General features: G+C 46.8%; 1 protein-coding gene across 1 annotated transcript in view; it reads right to left on the bottom strand.

Annotated features, from left to right (window-relative positions):
* The window catches only part of RPS6KA1 (ribosomal protein S6 kinase A1), a 261,494-nt gene extending 255,302 nt beyond the window's left edge, over positions 1-6,192 (bottom strand). Inside the window, exon 1 of the mRNA XM_082246058.1 lies at positions 6,092-6,192. Coding sequence (XP_082102184.1) covers positions 6,092-6,157 — 66 coding nt within the window. The 5' untranslated portion in view covers positions 6,158-6,192. The remainder of the gene's footprint in view (positions 1-6,091) is intronic.
* Positions 6,193-16,980: the final 10,788 nt, after the last annotated feature.

Genomic DNA, 16,980 nt, shown 5'->3' with positions numbered 1-16,980 from the left:
GATTTGCAGTGGTCCGATACTCCTTCCATTTCAATATTATCACTTGCACAGTGCTCCTTGGGATGTTTAAAGCTTGGGAAATCTTTTTGCATTTAAATCCGGCTTTAAACTTCTCCACAACAGTATCTCTGACCTGCCTGGTGTGTTCCTTGTTCTTCATGATGCTCTCTGCACTTTAAACGGACCTCTGAGACTATCACAGTGCAGGTGCATTTATACGGAGACTTGATTACACACAGGTGGATTCTATTTATCATCATTAGTCATTCAGAGATCTTCACTGAACTTCTGGAGAGAGTTTGCTGCACTGAAAGTAAAGGGGCTGAATAATTTTGCACGCCCAATTTTTCAGTTTTTTATTTGTGAACAAAGTTTGAAATATCCAATAAATTTCGTTCCACTTCATGATTGTGTCCCACTTGTTGTTGATTCTTCACAAAAAATTACAGTTTTATATCTTTATGCTTGAAGCCAGAAATGTGGCAAAAGGTCACAAAGTTCAAGGGAGCCGAATACTTTCGCAAGGCACTGTATCCTTGGAGGTACGTCCAGAGACATTTCTACTACAAATTACCCCTCTCTCTAGACAAGGCAAAAGAAATCCCTCCTGATCCATCTGCACAGTGCCGCCAAGGTTTGCATTCCACACAAATCTAAAACTACAGACTCGCTGTCAATTGAATAATGTATAGCTGTGGTACATGGGATTAATGATATGGAACTCTTAACAGTAGCTATGAAACAAAGAAGAACAATTCTGTCAAACATGGTATTATTGGCACGATTTCCAATATTTGCAGGACTATGCCTCTTACATGTCCTCTCTGGTTGTACAAGCTCCACCCCAGTAAATATCTGATACTATATACTTCACCTTCTGCCTTCTTGCAGGCCATTTTTTTTTGGCTTTTCCCTTGCCCATTTCTTACCCCCATATATGTATATATCCCGGACAAAACGTTCCTTTGGCTTAAGTGTTCCTAAACCCAGGAGCCTGCATTCACTATATATGGTCTTCCATGGTACACAGAACATAGAAATGCAATTATTTTAGCAAAAATAAACTGCTAATGCCTTTTCTCATCAGCAGTATATAGTAGTCTTTTGAATTTAATCAGTGTCTGGATAAAGCTTGTAGGAGGAGTTTCATTCTACTCTGACTGTCTAATGAGGCTGCAGGACCCCTGACCCTGTGTCTGGACAGTGCTGATTGGCCCTGTGCTGATCAGATGCACCCTCCCAAGAAAAAAACTCTCCTGCAATACATACCAAACTGAGCATGTGCAGAGTGACGCCAAAGGCTCTGTCTTATCAGGAGATGCTTAGGGGGCAGTGGAAGAAAGGGAGGATCGGAGGAGAAAGGATCAAACAGCCTTTTAAAACACTGTGGAGGATTAACCCATTAGGTTCATGGTGAGTATAACAAGCATGCTTTACTGCATATACAGACTGGTTTTACGGTTATGGGTTTAGTAACACTTGAGCCTTACTTTATCGGACCCCTGAGTACATACCAGTTCTATGTGTTAAGGAATATTGCATTTTAGGGGTTTAATTTGCACTGCTGTCTTTCATGTGGTCAGATTTCTAGTGTCCTAAGAGACAGCTAAGACGTTTTCAATGTGAACTTAATTTTCCTCACTGCTGTGTGATATGTGTAATTTCATTTGTTCCGCCTGTTATGCAGGCTATTTTTCTATGGAATGTGCCATGTGCTTTCTTAAAGAGCAAGAAAAAAAAGTAACAATGTAAAAAAAAAAAATCAAATAAAATGGGCAAATAGTTTGTTGGTGAGCTGCCATTTGACCCTATGTAAGCTGAAACCTAACTAAACCACACACTTCAATGTCAAAGCGAAGCTTCAAGATGTTTGTCAACTCTGGTATAATTAAAAAGAAAAAAAAATGTTTTTAGTTTATGCCGTATGCCGCATCTGGATCACAGCTTTGTAGTGTAAAATGAATTCACAGAATGCCTAGTATGAATGATTTTCAAAATACACAGTATTCTGTGAATAGACAAGGGGAACAGATAAACACTAGCGCTTTTCGTGTTTGAGTACCACAGTGGACCTTAGGTACAGCCATTTCTGCACTATACTGTGTGAATTTTACACTTCAAAGTGGTGATTGAGACATGACAAACCTCATTAGGTACCTTTGTTTTTTTCACAACAGAATTGGACAAAAAACTCTCTGCTTGGAGTTTTTTTCTCCATGCAGATCTCAAACCTCTGCTTTAAACAAAATGTAAAAAATAACCCCTGGGAGCATTATGCCATGATGTACTAGTATTAGCACATTATGGCAGACTTATTTGCTTCAGTATTGCAGTGTCAGCACTGTGCTGTCATCTGCAATTTCTTCTTCCCCTGACCTTTGGCTAGGTTCAAACGCTTTCCTGCACCAAAATTGCGAGGCAGCTAGCAGACATGCAAGGGCGCCATTATTTCCTAATAGCACCCCCAAACTTTGAAAGCAGAAGAGTACCTAGCCTCCCTTCCGAGACAGACACTTCAGCTGCCTGATTGGCTGGGCCGTGTTGACGTCATTTCCACGCATGTGCACAGGGGGCACATCACGGCACAGAGCAGTGTTGAAAATGTATGGTGAGCTGTACAGTGGGTGCTTTAATGTACATTAACACTGACAGGCAGGGGGGAGCAGTAATCAGTATCAGTCATTTTTTGGATTGTGGTAGGAACCCAGAACATCTGAAAGCCCAAACAAACAAACATAGGGAAAACCTGCAGCCACTATGCACAGTGTTTCCCTGGTAGGGGTCCAGCAAGGGCTAAATTCCTGCAATCCCAAAACTTAATTTTATTTTACAGGGCGAAGATCCTCTTTAGTCTATCCAATCCATTTGCATTTAATCAGGCAGGACCTCCCACAGCATAGCTGTTTGTAGTTCTAAAGGAGATTGTACAATTAGATTGTATCATGTATGGTGAGTATTAGACTTACCAAAACCTAACAAACTGTAGGTAGGTTCTCACACTACATACAGCTATTGGTAAATCTAAATGAGACGGTAACATGAGTGACCAGGTTATTAACCTTATCCCTCACTTTGGCAGGTTCTGGTCCTCTCCTCTGCTCCAAGCTGATGGCAGTCCCTCAGTGTCATGTACAATGCAGGAATATTAATTCTGCATTGTATATATAGAGGTAAGTGTGCGACCATGGCTGGAAGAGGCTACAGGGGAGCAGTCGCACAGATGGAGGGAGCTTGCTGGAGTCAGGATTAAGGCCAGCCTTAAGCCTAGTACACACGCAACGATTTTCTGCCGACCGGTCGTCCGTCTTTTGTCCAGAGTGGTGTTTTGTTGGTTGGAATGTGCCTAGACTGCACTGGACTTTTGTTGACCGACAAAATTCTCCTTCAGAAGTGATGTCATGTGTTGGTTTGCTTTCTTTGTGTTCTTTAATCTCTGAGCATGCCCAGTCTTGCTCATAAGATTTTTCCCTGTCGAAATCTGTACTGACTGCACGAAAATCGGACGTGTTTTGACGGAGGACAAAAATTTTATAGCCGGCAGATTTTTTTTCAGCCGAAAAGTCGGAGTCGGTTGTCGGAAGCATCATGCTAAAAAGCCGAAAATCGGCCAATCGGACTTTGGATGAAAATTCCCTGCCGAATTTCGACGCGTGTGTACAAGGCTTAAGACTGCAAATTTCTTTCCTGCAACCAGAAATTTGCACAATTCCCCCATCAACACAAGACAGTACTGACAGAGGAATTATTCCTGCCGGGCCATTGTCTTCTCCCGGTGAGTGGAAGAGGACAGCGATTATCGCTAGCGAAAATAGCAGCAAATTGGTACATTCAGCCTGCCCATTAATGGTTCAAATCTCTGCCGATTTCTGCTGAACCAGCAAAGATTTGAACCGTGTATGACCGGCCTAAGAGTAATCTTACACGTAATTCTTTTTTTTTTTTTTCTTAAAGTTTGACTTTTAGGCTACGTTCACATGTAGGCGTTTTTGGGGAGTTTTTCTGCTCTAGGATCAGCTCTCAAAACGCCCAACAAGACCAATCCTATTCATTTCAATGGCCCCTGTTCACATCTGAGCGTTTTGACACTGAGCAAAACGCCCAACGCTCAAAAAAGTACATGAGCTTCTTTTTGGGCAGATTACAGGCGTTTTCCATTGGTCTCTAGTCAATCTAAAAACGCCTGAACAAAAAACGCCTGTAAAACGCCTGCAAAAACGCCCATAAAAACGTCTGTAATAGCAACGCCAAGATGTGAACGGAGCCTAAGGCAGGTAACCTATGATCACCAGTGTAAGGGGGGGGGGGGGGGGGAGTCAGATTGCCAGCGTAAAAGGGGGACAACAGTATGATTGCCGGTGTAAGAGGGGGGTGGCGGAATGGTCCGATCGCCAGCATAAAGGGGAGGGGGGGGGGAGAATAGGTATGAACGCCAGCGTAAGGGGACGGGCGGAGAAGGGTCTGATCGTCAGCGTTAATGGGGAGGGGGGGGTTGGGGAGAACTGCCAAATCGCAGCGTAAGGGGTGGGCAGTCTGAATGCCAGCATAAAGGGGGGGGGATGCTCTGAACACAAGCGTAGGAGGGGGGGATGTTCTGAACACCAGCTTAAAGGGAGGGGGGTGGTCTGAACGCCAACATAAAGGGAGGGGGGTGGTCTGAACGCCAACATAAAGGGAGGGGGGTGGTCTGAACGCCAGCGTAAAGGGAGGGGGGGGTGATCTGAGCGTCAGCGTAAACGGGGGGAGGCCTGAACGCCAGCGTAAACGGGGGGTGGTCTGAACGCCAGCGTAAACGGGGGGTGGTCTGAATGCCAGCGTAAACGGGGGGTGGTCTGAACGCCAGCGTAAACGGGGGGAGGCCTGAGCGCCAGCGTAAACGGGGGGAGGCCTGAGCGCCAGCGTAAAGGGGAGGGTGGTCGGAACGCCAGCATAAGGGGGGGGGGGGGTCCGAACGCCAGTGTAAGAGGGGGATCCGATCGCAAGTGTAAAAGGGGTGGTCCAATCACCAGCATAATGGGGGGGGGGGGGTGATCCAACTGCCAATGCCGGTGGGGGAAATGGAACAGTCTGATCCCCAGCGTAGGTTTAACCACCCGATCTCCAGCGTGGGGATGGGGGGGGGGGGGGAAGTATTCTGATCGCCAGCGTAAAGGGGTAGGGGTTCCGATCGCCGGCGTAAAGGGGAGGGAATGGTCCAATCGCCTGCATAAAGGGGGGGGGGGAGAGGGAATGGTCCAATCGCTTGCATAAAGAGGGGGAGGGGGTCCAATCGCCTGCGTAAAGAGGGGGTGGTCCAATCGCCTGCGTAAAAGGGGGGGAATGGTCCAATCGCCTGCATGAAAGGGGGGGGAATGGTCCAATCGCCTGCATGAAAGGGGGGGGAATGGTCCAATCGCCTGCGTGAAAGGGGGGGGGAATGGTCCAATCGCATGCGTAAAGGGGGGGGGTCCAATTGCCTGCGTAAAAGGGGGGGAATGGTCCAATCGTCTGCGTAAAAGGGGGGAGGGAATGGTCAAATCACCTGCGTAAAAGGGGGGAGGGAATGGTCAAATCACCTGCGTAAAGGGGGGAGGGAATGGTGAAATTGCCTGCATAAGGGCCATCACTCCATCTGCCCCCTGATGAATTCATTTTAGCACGAGCTCCCCAAGCTGTGAATATGACTTTGATGGATAAAAAGGCTGGGAAAGGTGGCTCTGTAGTGAAGCGGCTTTCTGCATTCCATATCATGTAGAAGAGCCACCTGTTGCTGTCGGTGCATTCACTATGACTGTACCCGGCTATTGTACACGGAGACTGTAGTGCCCCCTCAGTGCCCGCACACACTGCCCTGCACTGACAGTTCCATCCTATCATTGCACTGATAACCCTGAGGAGCGGAGAACACTGACAGGCTCAATCACTGCTGTCAGCTCGCTCTGACTGAGAACACCGGAGCTGGTCACTGAGGCGATAAGACAAACACCCATAGAGTGTACAGGGATGCAACCAAGTGACAGGAGGTGTACACACCGTTCCTACTACATGCATGCCCCCCTCAGTGGAGGGAAGTGCCGGACAGTACACCCCCCCGCTCACAGCACCGCTCTCTTACCTCCGTGTCCTCGGGCACCAATTCCACATTATTGGGCCACAGTTCAGCCAATTGTGCTAGCGGCATGTTGTACGGACCCAGCGGTAGCGCTCTCCCCTCACTCCACAGAACCACTGTGAGCGCGCGACTCCGCCCCTCCCTCACTGCTAGCGCGGCCCGTACCGCCCTCCCTGCCGACAATTGGACACCCGCGAGAAACTTGCAGTCGATTGGCGTCCGGTATAGGAGGGGCGTTGCCTAAAAGTAAGCTCCCCCCATCCCCGCAGGTAAATCTTCCTTTTTTGACTTGGCAATGTGTAAAGGGGAAGTTTACAGGACTCGTGTAGACGCCACCTGGTGGCAAGAAGTTTATTGCCTGTCTCAGCGGATGTACAAAGAACAATCTGGTAACAATACGGCGGAAACTTACAAAAATGTATCGATTCAGAGGGAGTTAAAAATGTCTGAGACAAACTTTGTCTCCATTATATCTCAACCGCAATCAGCGTTTACATTTTTTTTTTTTTTAATGCACTGTGGGAAAAAAAAGAACCACTTCAGCACCCCCCTTTATTACCAGGCCATTTTTTTTCTTTTAGATACAGCACTGTTTTATTCTTGCAATTGCGCAGTCGTGCGACGCCGTACCCAAATACAATTTTTGTCCTTTTTTTCCAACAAATAAAGCTTTCTTTTGGTGGTATTTGATCACCTCTGCGGTTTTTATTTTTTGCGCTACAAACAAAAAACGATTGACAATTTAAAAAAAACAAAAACAATATTGTTTACTTTGTTTTTAGATACAGCACTGTTTTAACTGGCAATTGCGCGGTCGCGTGCCACTGTGCCCAAACAAAATTTACGTCCTTTTTTCCCCACAAATAGAGCTTTCTTTTGGTAGTATTTGATCACCTCTGCGATTTTTATTTTTTGTGCTATGAGCAAAAAAAGAGCGACAATTCTATTTAAAAAAAAATATATTTTTTTTACTTTCTGCATAAAACATTCCCAATAAACCAAATTTTATAAAATCTATATTTTTTAATCATTTTAGGCCAATTTGTATTCTGCTACATATTTTTGGTAAAAAAAAAAAAATCCCAATAAGTGTATATTGATTGGTTTGCGTAAAAGTTATCGCGTCTACAAACTAGGGGAAAGATTTACGTAATTTTTATTTTTATTTTTTTACTAGTAATGGTGGCGATCAGCAATTTTTTGCGGGACTGCGATATTGCGGTGGACAGTTCAGACACCTAACTGACATTATTGACACTTTTAGGGCAACCAGTGACATTACTACAATAAGGGAGCTCTGTCTAGGTCAGGGATTCTCAAACTATGGCCATCCAGCTGTTGCGGAACTACAGATCCCATAAGGCATTATAAAACTCTAGTGTAAAGCCCCGTACACACGTACCGATTGTCGGCCGTAAATATTCGGCCGCCGACCGATCGGCCGATTGTAGGCTTGTTAGTATGATGCTTCCGACAGCCGACATCGCATGTTCGGCCGAACAGAATCTGTCGTGCAGACTTTAAAATATTTGTTGGCCAGTCAGTACAGATTTCGGCCGACAGACAGCAGATTAGCAAGACTGGGCATGCTCAGAAAAGAAAAAAGACAAGGAAAGTTAACCATCACATGACATCACTTCTGCAGTCAGCTGTTGTTGGCCGACAAAATTCGTGTGCAGTCTTTTGCAGTTTTCAACAGACACGACAGCCCTGGACAAAAGACGGCTGATCGTTCAGCCGACGATCAGTACGTGTGTACGGGGCTTTACTCCTCCTCACTCCTCTATGACACTGCCGGCGCTGTCTGCGGTACTGGCCTGTGCGAGAGGAGAGAGAGAGAGTTGCGGCCAGACTACAGGAGTTACAGCGCACCAGGCCAGCCTAGGCCATAAATAATATAAATATAAATACATATTATAAAATAATACCACCACCGTCCACAGTCAGGCACAGCCACTGGAGTGGAGACAGTCACAGACTCACAACAGGAGGGACAGCAGCACTGGCAGACAGAGAGCCTGGAGGACGTAGCAAGACGGACCCCACCAGTGTGCCTGGCCAGGCCACACCACCAGCCACCACCACCACCAGCAGGTAATAAAAAACAAAACAAAAAAAAAAAATTTGATTACCACAGTCAGGACTCAGACCCCACCAGTGTGCCACACCACCGTGGCGGTAGATGTAATTGCGGTAACGCCTCTTAAGTAATGGGAAGTAATGGAGGGAAAGTATTCAGTTAGAATACTAGTTACCCGCAAAATTAATGGCGTTAGTAACGCCGTTTACCGTATTTATCGGCGTATAACACGCACCCCAATATTTGGAGAGAAATTTCAGGAAAAAAGCTTAAATTTAAAATAAACAGCTTTGAACTCCGAACATTTTTTTTTTTTTTTTAAATCAAATGATATCTCACCAGTGCCCATGAATGCAGCCTCATCAGCAGTGTCCAACAATGCATCCTCATCAGCAGTGTCCATATATGCAGCCCACCAGCAGTGTCCATATATGCAGCCCACCAGCAGTGTCCATATATGCAGCCCACCAGCAGTGTCCATAAATGCAGCCCACCCACCAGCAGTGTCCATAAATGCAGCCCACCCACCAGCAGTGTCCATAAATGCAGCCCACCAGCAGTGTCCATATATGCAGCCCACCAGCAGTGTCCATATATGCAGCCCATCAGCAGTGTCCATAAATGCAGCCCACCAGCAGTGTCCATATATGCAGCCCACCAGCAGTGTCCATATATGCAGCCCATCAGCAGTGTCCATAAATGCAGCCCACCAGCAGTGTCCATAAATGAGGCCCATCAGCAGTGTCCATATATGCAGCCTCGCAAGCGCAATGTCCAAATATGCAGCCTCGCAAGCGCCATTGGAACTGACCAAATTTGTTTTAAAAAAGGGCCGAGAGCAGGAGGGGCGGGCCGGGCCGAGGAGAAGGAAGGACTAGCTGTCATAAGAGCAGAAGGGGGCGGGCTGGGCCGAGGAGAAGGAAGAACTAGCGAGCGCATTAATCGGAAGTCCCGCCTCCTCTGCCGAGACGTGTGACGTCTGTCATAGGCGGGACTTCCGATGACTGCGCTCGCTCGTTCTCCCTTCTCCTCGGGCCCAGCCCGCCCCCTTCTGCTCTTATGACAGCACGTCCTTCCTTCTCCTCGGCCCGGCCCACCCCTTCTGCTCTCGGCAATGCTTCCTGGCCGTTTTTTTTTTGCGCCGTGCAAACTGTTGGCGCTATATAAATCCTGTAGAATATTAATATATATATATATATATATATATATACAGTATCTCACAAAAGTGAGTACACACACATTTTTGTAAATATTTTATTATATTTTTTCATGTAACAACACTGAAGAAATGACACTTTGCTACAATGTAAAGTAATGAGTGTACAGCTTGTATAACAGTGTAAATTTGCTGTCCCCTCAAAATAACTCAACACACAGCCATTAATGTCTAAACCGCTGACAACAAAAGGGAGTAAACCCCTAAGTGGAAATGTCCAGATTGGGTCCAAAGTATCAATATTTTGTGTGGCCACCATTATTTTCCAGCATTACCTTAACCCTCTTGGGCATGGAGTTCACCAGAGCTTCACAGCTTGCCACTGGAGTCCTCTTCCACTCCTCCATGATGACATCAAGAAGCTGGTGGATGTTAGAGACCTTGTGCTCCTCCACCTTCCGTTTGAGGATACCCCACAGATCCTCAATAGGGTTTAGGTCTAGAGACGTGCTTGGCCAGTCCATCGCCTTTATCCTCAGCTTCTTTAGCAAGGCAGTGCTCATCTTGGAGGTGTGTTTGAGGTCGTTATCATGTTGGAATAAGAGAGGGGATCATGCTCTGCTTCAGTATGTCACAGTACATGTTGGCATTCATGGTTCCTTCAATGAACTGTAGCTCCCCAGTGCCAGCAGCACTCATGCAGCCCCAGACCATGACACTTCCACCACCATGCTTGACTTTAGGCAAGAGACACTTGTCTTTGTACTCCTCACCTGGTTGCTGCCACACACACTTGACACCATATGAAACAAGTACATTTATCTTGGTCTCGTCAGACCACAGAACATGGTTCCAGTAATCCATGTCCTTAGTCTGCTTGTCTTCAGCAAACTGTTTGCAGGCTTTCTTGTGCATCATCTTTAGAAGAGGCTTCCTTCTGGGACGACAGCCATGCAGTGTGCGGCGGATGGTCTGAGCACTGTCAGGCTGACCCCTCCACCTCTTCAACCTCTGCAACAATGCTGGCAGCACTAAAAAGTGGTCTTTTAGCAGGTACTGTACTGATATTTTAACCAGTTTAGGACCAGGCTTTTTTCTGACACTTGTTTACAAGTTAAAATCAGTATTTATTTTTGCTAGAAAACTACTTAGAACCCCAAAACATTATATTTTTTCTTCAGCAGAGACCCTAGAGAATAAAATGGAGATTGTTGCAATACTTTATACTTTATTTGCGCAGCAGTCTTACAAACTCAATTTTTTTTAAAAAAAATACACTTTTTTGAATTAAAAAATAAGAAAACAGTAAACTTAGCGCATTTTTTTCTATAATGTGGAAGAAAATGTTACGCTGAGTAAATACATACTGTAGCACCCCCCCCCCCCCCATGGAAAGAGGGGTTCCACCGCTAGATATGTTCTTTTTCCCCTAGTGGGAGGGATGATGTAGAGTAGAGCAGGAACCGCTCTTATAAGAGCTAGTAAATTAGCGATCCAAGCAGAAGAGCAAGAGAGCTGGTATAGCCTTCTCCCACAAACATGAGGTGAGACTCTGTTGAGAGTAAGCAGGAACTGTTTATTGAACCCACTCGCAGGTTCCAGTAATCCATGTCCTTAGTCTGCTTGTCTTCAGCAAACTGTTTGTAGGCTTTCTTGTGCATCATCTTTAGAAGAGGCTTCCTTCTGGGGCGACAGCCATGCAGTGTGTGGCGGATGGTCTGAGCACTGTCAGGCTGACCCCTCCACCTCTTCAACCTCTGCAACAATGCTGGCAGCACTAAAAATGGGTCTTTTAGCAGGTACTGTACTGATATTTTAACCAGTTTAGGACCAGGCTTTTTTCTGACACTTGTTTACAAGTTAAAATCAGTATTTATTTTTGCTAGAAAACTACTTAGAACCCCCAAACATTATATTTTTTCTTCAGCAGAGACCCTAGAGAATAAAATGGAGATTGTTGCAATACTTTATACTTTATTTGCGCAGCAGTCTTACAAACTCAATTTTTTTTAAAAAAATACACTTTTTTGAATTAAAAAATAAGAAAACAGTAAACTTAGCGCATTTTTTTCTATAATGTGGAAGAAAATGTTACGCTGAGTAAATACATACTGTAGCACCCCCCGCCCCCCCCCCCCCCCATGGAAAGAGGGGTTCCGCCGCTAGATATGTTCTTTTTCCCCTAGTGGGAGGGATGATGTAGAGTAGAGCAGGAACCGCTCTTATAAGAGCTAGTAAATTAGCGATCCAAGCAGAAGAGCAAGAGAGCTGGTATAGCCTTCTCCCACAAACACGAGGTGAGACTCTGTTGAGAGTAAGCAGGAACTGTTTATTGAACCCACTCACACACATTATATACACTCTCAGGTCAGCTGAGTCTGATTACATTATAATATTCAGATGAAATTGTATACAGAAATAGAATTAACCTGAACTATCTAGCCATCTGGACAGAAACAATATGTGAGTTCATTAACATTTAACAATGGGACAGACAAACAGAATCCACATCCCACCTCAATACACAGACAGTATTTTTTTTTTTAACAGAGAACTTTTTATTGAACCCAACAACAAACAATGAAAAAAACAAATGACATGGGACAGCGCACCCTACACACAGGCACTTCATTGGAGTCAACATTTACAATTACACATCTTCCACACGGTATGGATATAGGTATGGATACATACAGAGGAAGCAGCTCCTACAGCAAAGCAGTCAAATATATCTTAGGGCCTCATATGAAGGTATTCCCCTGTCCAGTTAGATAGATAAACGGAAAAAGAAGGGAAGAAGACAAAGAAAAAAAAAAGGGGGGGGGACGGGGGGAGGGGGGGGGGTAGACAGAGTGAATAGGAATAACAGCTTCCATGGCACCTTGGCATCAAGCTGCAACATCCAGGCTGGCTGCCACGGGGCGTGCCCATGGCATCAATCCAGGTAGACAAAATTTTATCAAATTTCCTGGGGCAATTTCTGCTTTCATACGTGAGCTGATAAATGGGCAATGTCTTAGCGATTGCGGCTATCCAGGAGGTGTGAGTCAAGGGGGTCGACTGTCTTACACTTTAGAAGTATCTACCTCCTTGCATAGAACAAAGTATACGTTATACATAGCTTTTCATACCTATCCCCTATAATATCATCCAATTTATTGAGCAACGTGACAGCAGGCTCCAGAGGAACCAGTGTGTCGAGGACATTGCCAAGCGTGCTCGTCACAGCCTGCCAAAAGGTGGCAAGCCTGGGACAGGACCAGACCATATGAATGAAGTTCCCATTCTCATCTCCACATCAGGTACAGCTAAGGTCACTTTGTGGATAGATTTTAGCCAGTCTTTGGGGCGTATAGTAGGCTCTATGAAGGAATTTCAATTGTATATACCTATCCCTAGCTGAGATCATGGAGGGGAGTATGAGCCAATGCACTCGTCCTAGTCCTCCTCCGTCAGGTCCGGAATGTCACCCTTCCATTTTTCAAAAGACCGTATGAGACTCTGGCCGTATGCCGCCGATAATCATAAATACAGGGAGGAGAGTGGTTTGCCCATGACCCTAGAGGTTAATAGACATTTTATAGGATCTGACTCGAGGGTAATGGGTTCTGGGAATTGTGCTGTCATGGCATGCCGGAACTCCAGGGAGCCAGGCAGGGAGTGAGTGCCGCGCAGGGCCACAAAGGTGGGAAATCTCCCATCTTGTATAGTATGTTTCAAGGTGGTGACCCCCCTAGCCGCCCACACCTGGGGATCTGGAATTGTATATAAGTGTGAAAGGGATGGGTTGCCCCACAGAGGAACATGGGGAGAGATGTGCAGGGGCTTCCTTTACACTGCCCAAGCCTGAGCCCACACCCGCAGCACCGTTCGCATTGGGGTTGTTACCATGGGATGAGCGCGCGCCCCTCTAAAGACCAGGTTGCTCAATGCTGCATAGGAGCCCAAGATGGCCACCTCCAGGGTCACCGCTGAATTCTGCCTATGCTGGGAGAACCACCACCGGACAGTCACCAGCACTGTCACCCAGAAGTAGAGCTGAATATTGGGGAGCGCCAGCCCCCCACCCAAGAGGGGCAGACTCAGTATCCTTCTGGCAACCCGGGGGGGTCCGTCCAGCCCAAACAAAAGATGACGCCACCGCATCTAGTTTTTTTTTTTTTTTTCAATATAAAGCTTTATTGAAAATACTTAAACAAACGTAAGCTTCACTTTAGTTTAGAAAAAAAAGATTTAGAGATATCAGTTGGGGAATTCCGAAAACAGTACAGAAATTTGGGTAAGTATACCATTTTGATCAGATTTATTCTCCCGACCGGTGAGAGGGGGAGAGTGTGCCAGGTTGCACACCTCCTGGTTAGCTGGGTAAGCAATGGGTCTATGTGTTCCTTTTTGTAGTCCTCCAAGGCAGCTCCCACCCTGATACCAAGATATATTAACTCTTGGACCCACCGAAGCGGTGTCTGTGTGTCTATGAGGGGAACCGACGGGTGCAAGGGAAAGAGGACCCACTTGGTCCAATTTATGCGTATCCCAGAGTAATGACCAAAGGTATCAAATGAACAAATAAAATCAGGGCGGTGCGGAGAGAGGACGAGGCATCAGACAAGTATATCAGGGAGTTATCAGCGTACAGTGATAATTTTTCCTCCACCGCTCCCACTCTAATACCCTTCACCCGGGGTCCGCTCACAGCAGAATCGCAAGGGGTTCCAGGGCCAGGGCGAACGGGCAACCTTGATGAGTGCCCCTAACCAATGGGAACCAGTCAGACAGGGTTGAGTTGGTGCGGACCCTTGCCACCGGATGACCATAGAGTAGTTGGATCCACGATATAAATCTAGGACTAAAGCCGAAGTGACCAAGAACCTTTCAAAGAAAAGCCCATTCTACCGAATCAAAGGCCTTCTCGGCGTCGAGAGAGGCCACTACCCCTGCCCGCCCCTCTGCCGCCAGGGCCATATGTGTATAAAGTCTACGTATGTTCATGTCCGTACCTCTACTAGGTATGAAACACATTTGGTCTGGGTGGATCAAAGCGGCAATGACAGTGTTAAGGCGGTTGGCCAGGATTTTCACGTCAACATTAAGCAGTGAGATAGGGCGGTAAGAAGAGCAAGAAGATGGGTCCTTGCCCGGCTTGGGAATCATCACAATGACCACTTCACTCATAGTCTTCGGGAGGGAACCCTCTGTCAGAGAACCGGTCGGTGTGGAGTGTAGGTGGGGGGCCAGTAGGTCTATATGCGTTTTAGAAAATTCCCCCAGGGATCCCATCCGGGCCCAGCATCTTCCCAGACTGGAGTGAGGCCACATCTTTCTGGATTTTAGTAACAGTAATGGGAGCATCAAGTTTAGAGCGGTAGCAGTCAGTCAAGACTGGGAAATCCACTTCAGCCAAATATTGGTCTAACTCCCTGTCAGTATATGTAATACGGGATTCGTATAGAGTCCGGTAGTATTCTGCAAAGCAGCGGTTAATGGCCGTCGGCGCAGAGTGACAGTTGCCTAGATGGTCAGTTATATTTGGTATACTGTATCCATTAGTTTGTTCTCTGGAGAGCCAAGACAATAGCTTCCCAGTCCTCTCGCCCTGTTCAAAAATTCTTTGGCATAGGCGTGCGCACAGGGTGTGCCAGGTGTGCCTGGGCACACCCTAATCACCCCTTGTGATGAAGATTCCCCCTGTTTAGACCCCTGATATCTCACCAAAGCTAGGCTAACAAAAAAAAAAAAATTTAAAAAATAATAAAAAATAACAATAAAACTACAGACAACGATCTCTAACCTACTGACACCATCAGTATATACACATGTCTATGTGTTTGAGCTTTGGGGTGCACACCCTAATGCGATAGGCTGCGCACACCTATGTTCTTTGGGATTGATGTACCAGTCTCTTGGGTGCGGGTGTATAATATTTCAAGGTCCTAGGCGGCTTCTGCTTCCTTTTGAGTCAAGTCAGCTTTCCTACGTGTTCTAACCTGCGCAATTATGGTCTGTAGTGTCCCCGAGAGCATGCCTTAAAGACATACCACACTGCAGCCCAGGAGGCCGTACCAGGGTTAACTGCCCAATAAGTGGTAAGCAAGGGCCCAACTCTGGGCTCCACCTCCTTATCAGAAATCCAAAAGCGAGAGAGTCGCCAGAGTCTGTCAGTTGGGTGATGGGACACCCCAGAGGCAAAAGGACTATACAATTTATCTTTTTCTCCATTCAAGAGGAGAAAACAACATGGGGGTAGACTGTACAATTACTGATCACTTTTGATAGCTGTGCAGCACACTCTCAGCACAAAGTGGCACAATATATACAACCCCACAGAGAAAAGACCCACTTCAACAAGGCTGCATGTATGCATACAACGTATACAGTCTGCTGCCTTAGTTTTTATGATGGATTTACATGTACTCCAGAATGTTATGGAGAGTGATCAGATACATTTGGAATTAATTGCAAAGTCCCTCTGTGCCATTTGTGAAGAAGGCTTTAAGGCACCCAAGAAAGTCCAGTAAGCGCCCGGACTGACTTCTTCAGTTTTTTTTTTTAATGAATCTTTATTTTGGTTTAACAGAGAAACATATAAAAGTGAGACAACAACGTTAAAGGTGTAAGGGGGGGGGGGGGGGTTGTAGCCAAACAGTGCCACAGCTCAGGGGGTACAAAAGTGCAATGTGGTACAAAACACAATGAAAAAGGTGCAGTAAATGTCAACATAGTGCAATGCAAAGACCAACAGTCGACGGAGGGCAGGCCGCCGGAGGCTAAGAACTACAATCGACCTTTGACATCCTCAAGTCTCCAGGAGGTGTGAAGCCTGGCCCAGGGAAGCCCCAGGCCGAAGAATAACGCAAGGGGAGGGGGGACAACGGCCTCCGTCAGACCTCCCCCAACGTGGCGCCCCCACCTGGTGCCCCCCCCAGCACATCCGACCACCCAAAGTTGGCAGAGGGAGGGCATGTGACAGCAGTTTAGGCCCCCATGGGAGAACAGCGCTGCCTCTAGGCCAGCCCAGCGGCCTAAAAAAGGCCAGAGGAGAAGAGGAGACAGCACGGCGAGCTCCGGCAGTCTGCCCAACACAGTCGTAAAGCCTCCAACCAGAGGTAGGCTGAGCCACATGAGGGGAAGGAAAATAAATGGGAAGGAAGAAGAGAAGGGGGAAGCAGAGAGAGAAAGGAAAGAATGGAAAAAAGGAGTAGAAAAGGGAGATGATAGGGTAGGAGAAAAGACCTAGGGAGTGAAAAAAGACAAGGAATGTCGTACCTGCCGGGATCTGGAGCGCATCCTGCACCACGCCCTCACGAGGTCCTCCCGTCTGTCTGAAATCCAAAGACACCCTACGGTAAAGGGGCAAGGGGTTGGGTAGGGAGAGGGCAGCTAGGGACGGGTCAGCCAGCACCAACAGGGCTCGATCAAGGCTCGAGGGGACTACGGCTGGGTCTCCCGAGTAGTCGAGCCATGGTCTCCACCTTAAGTCATTGCGCTCCCGTGTCCCTCTACATTTAGCCACCCAGTCCTCTGCGTCTCTTATGTTATCCACCATCTGCCGCCACTCCGACCTGCCCGGAACCTGCGGCCGATTCCAGTAAATCAGGATCAATCTCCTAGCAGCATTAAGGAGGTGAGGCAGCAAGCTACGTCTATAGCGGCTGAGCG

This window comes from Pelophylax lessonae (assembly GCF_965119305.1).
Source record: "Pelophylax lessonae genome assembly, chromosome: 2".
NCBI lineage: Eukaryota > Metazoa > Chordata > Amphibia > Anura > Ranidae > Pelophylax > Pelophylax lessonae.
The sequence above is the reverse complement of the archived record's forward strand: the minus strand, read 5'-3'. Positions and strand labels throughout refer to the sequence as shown.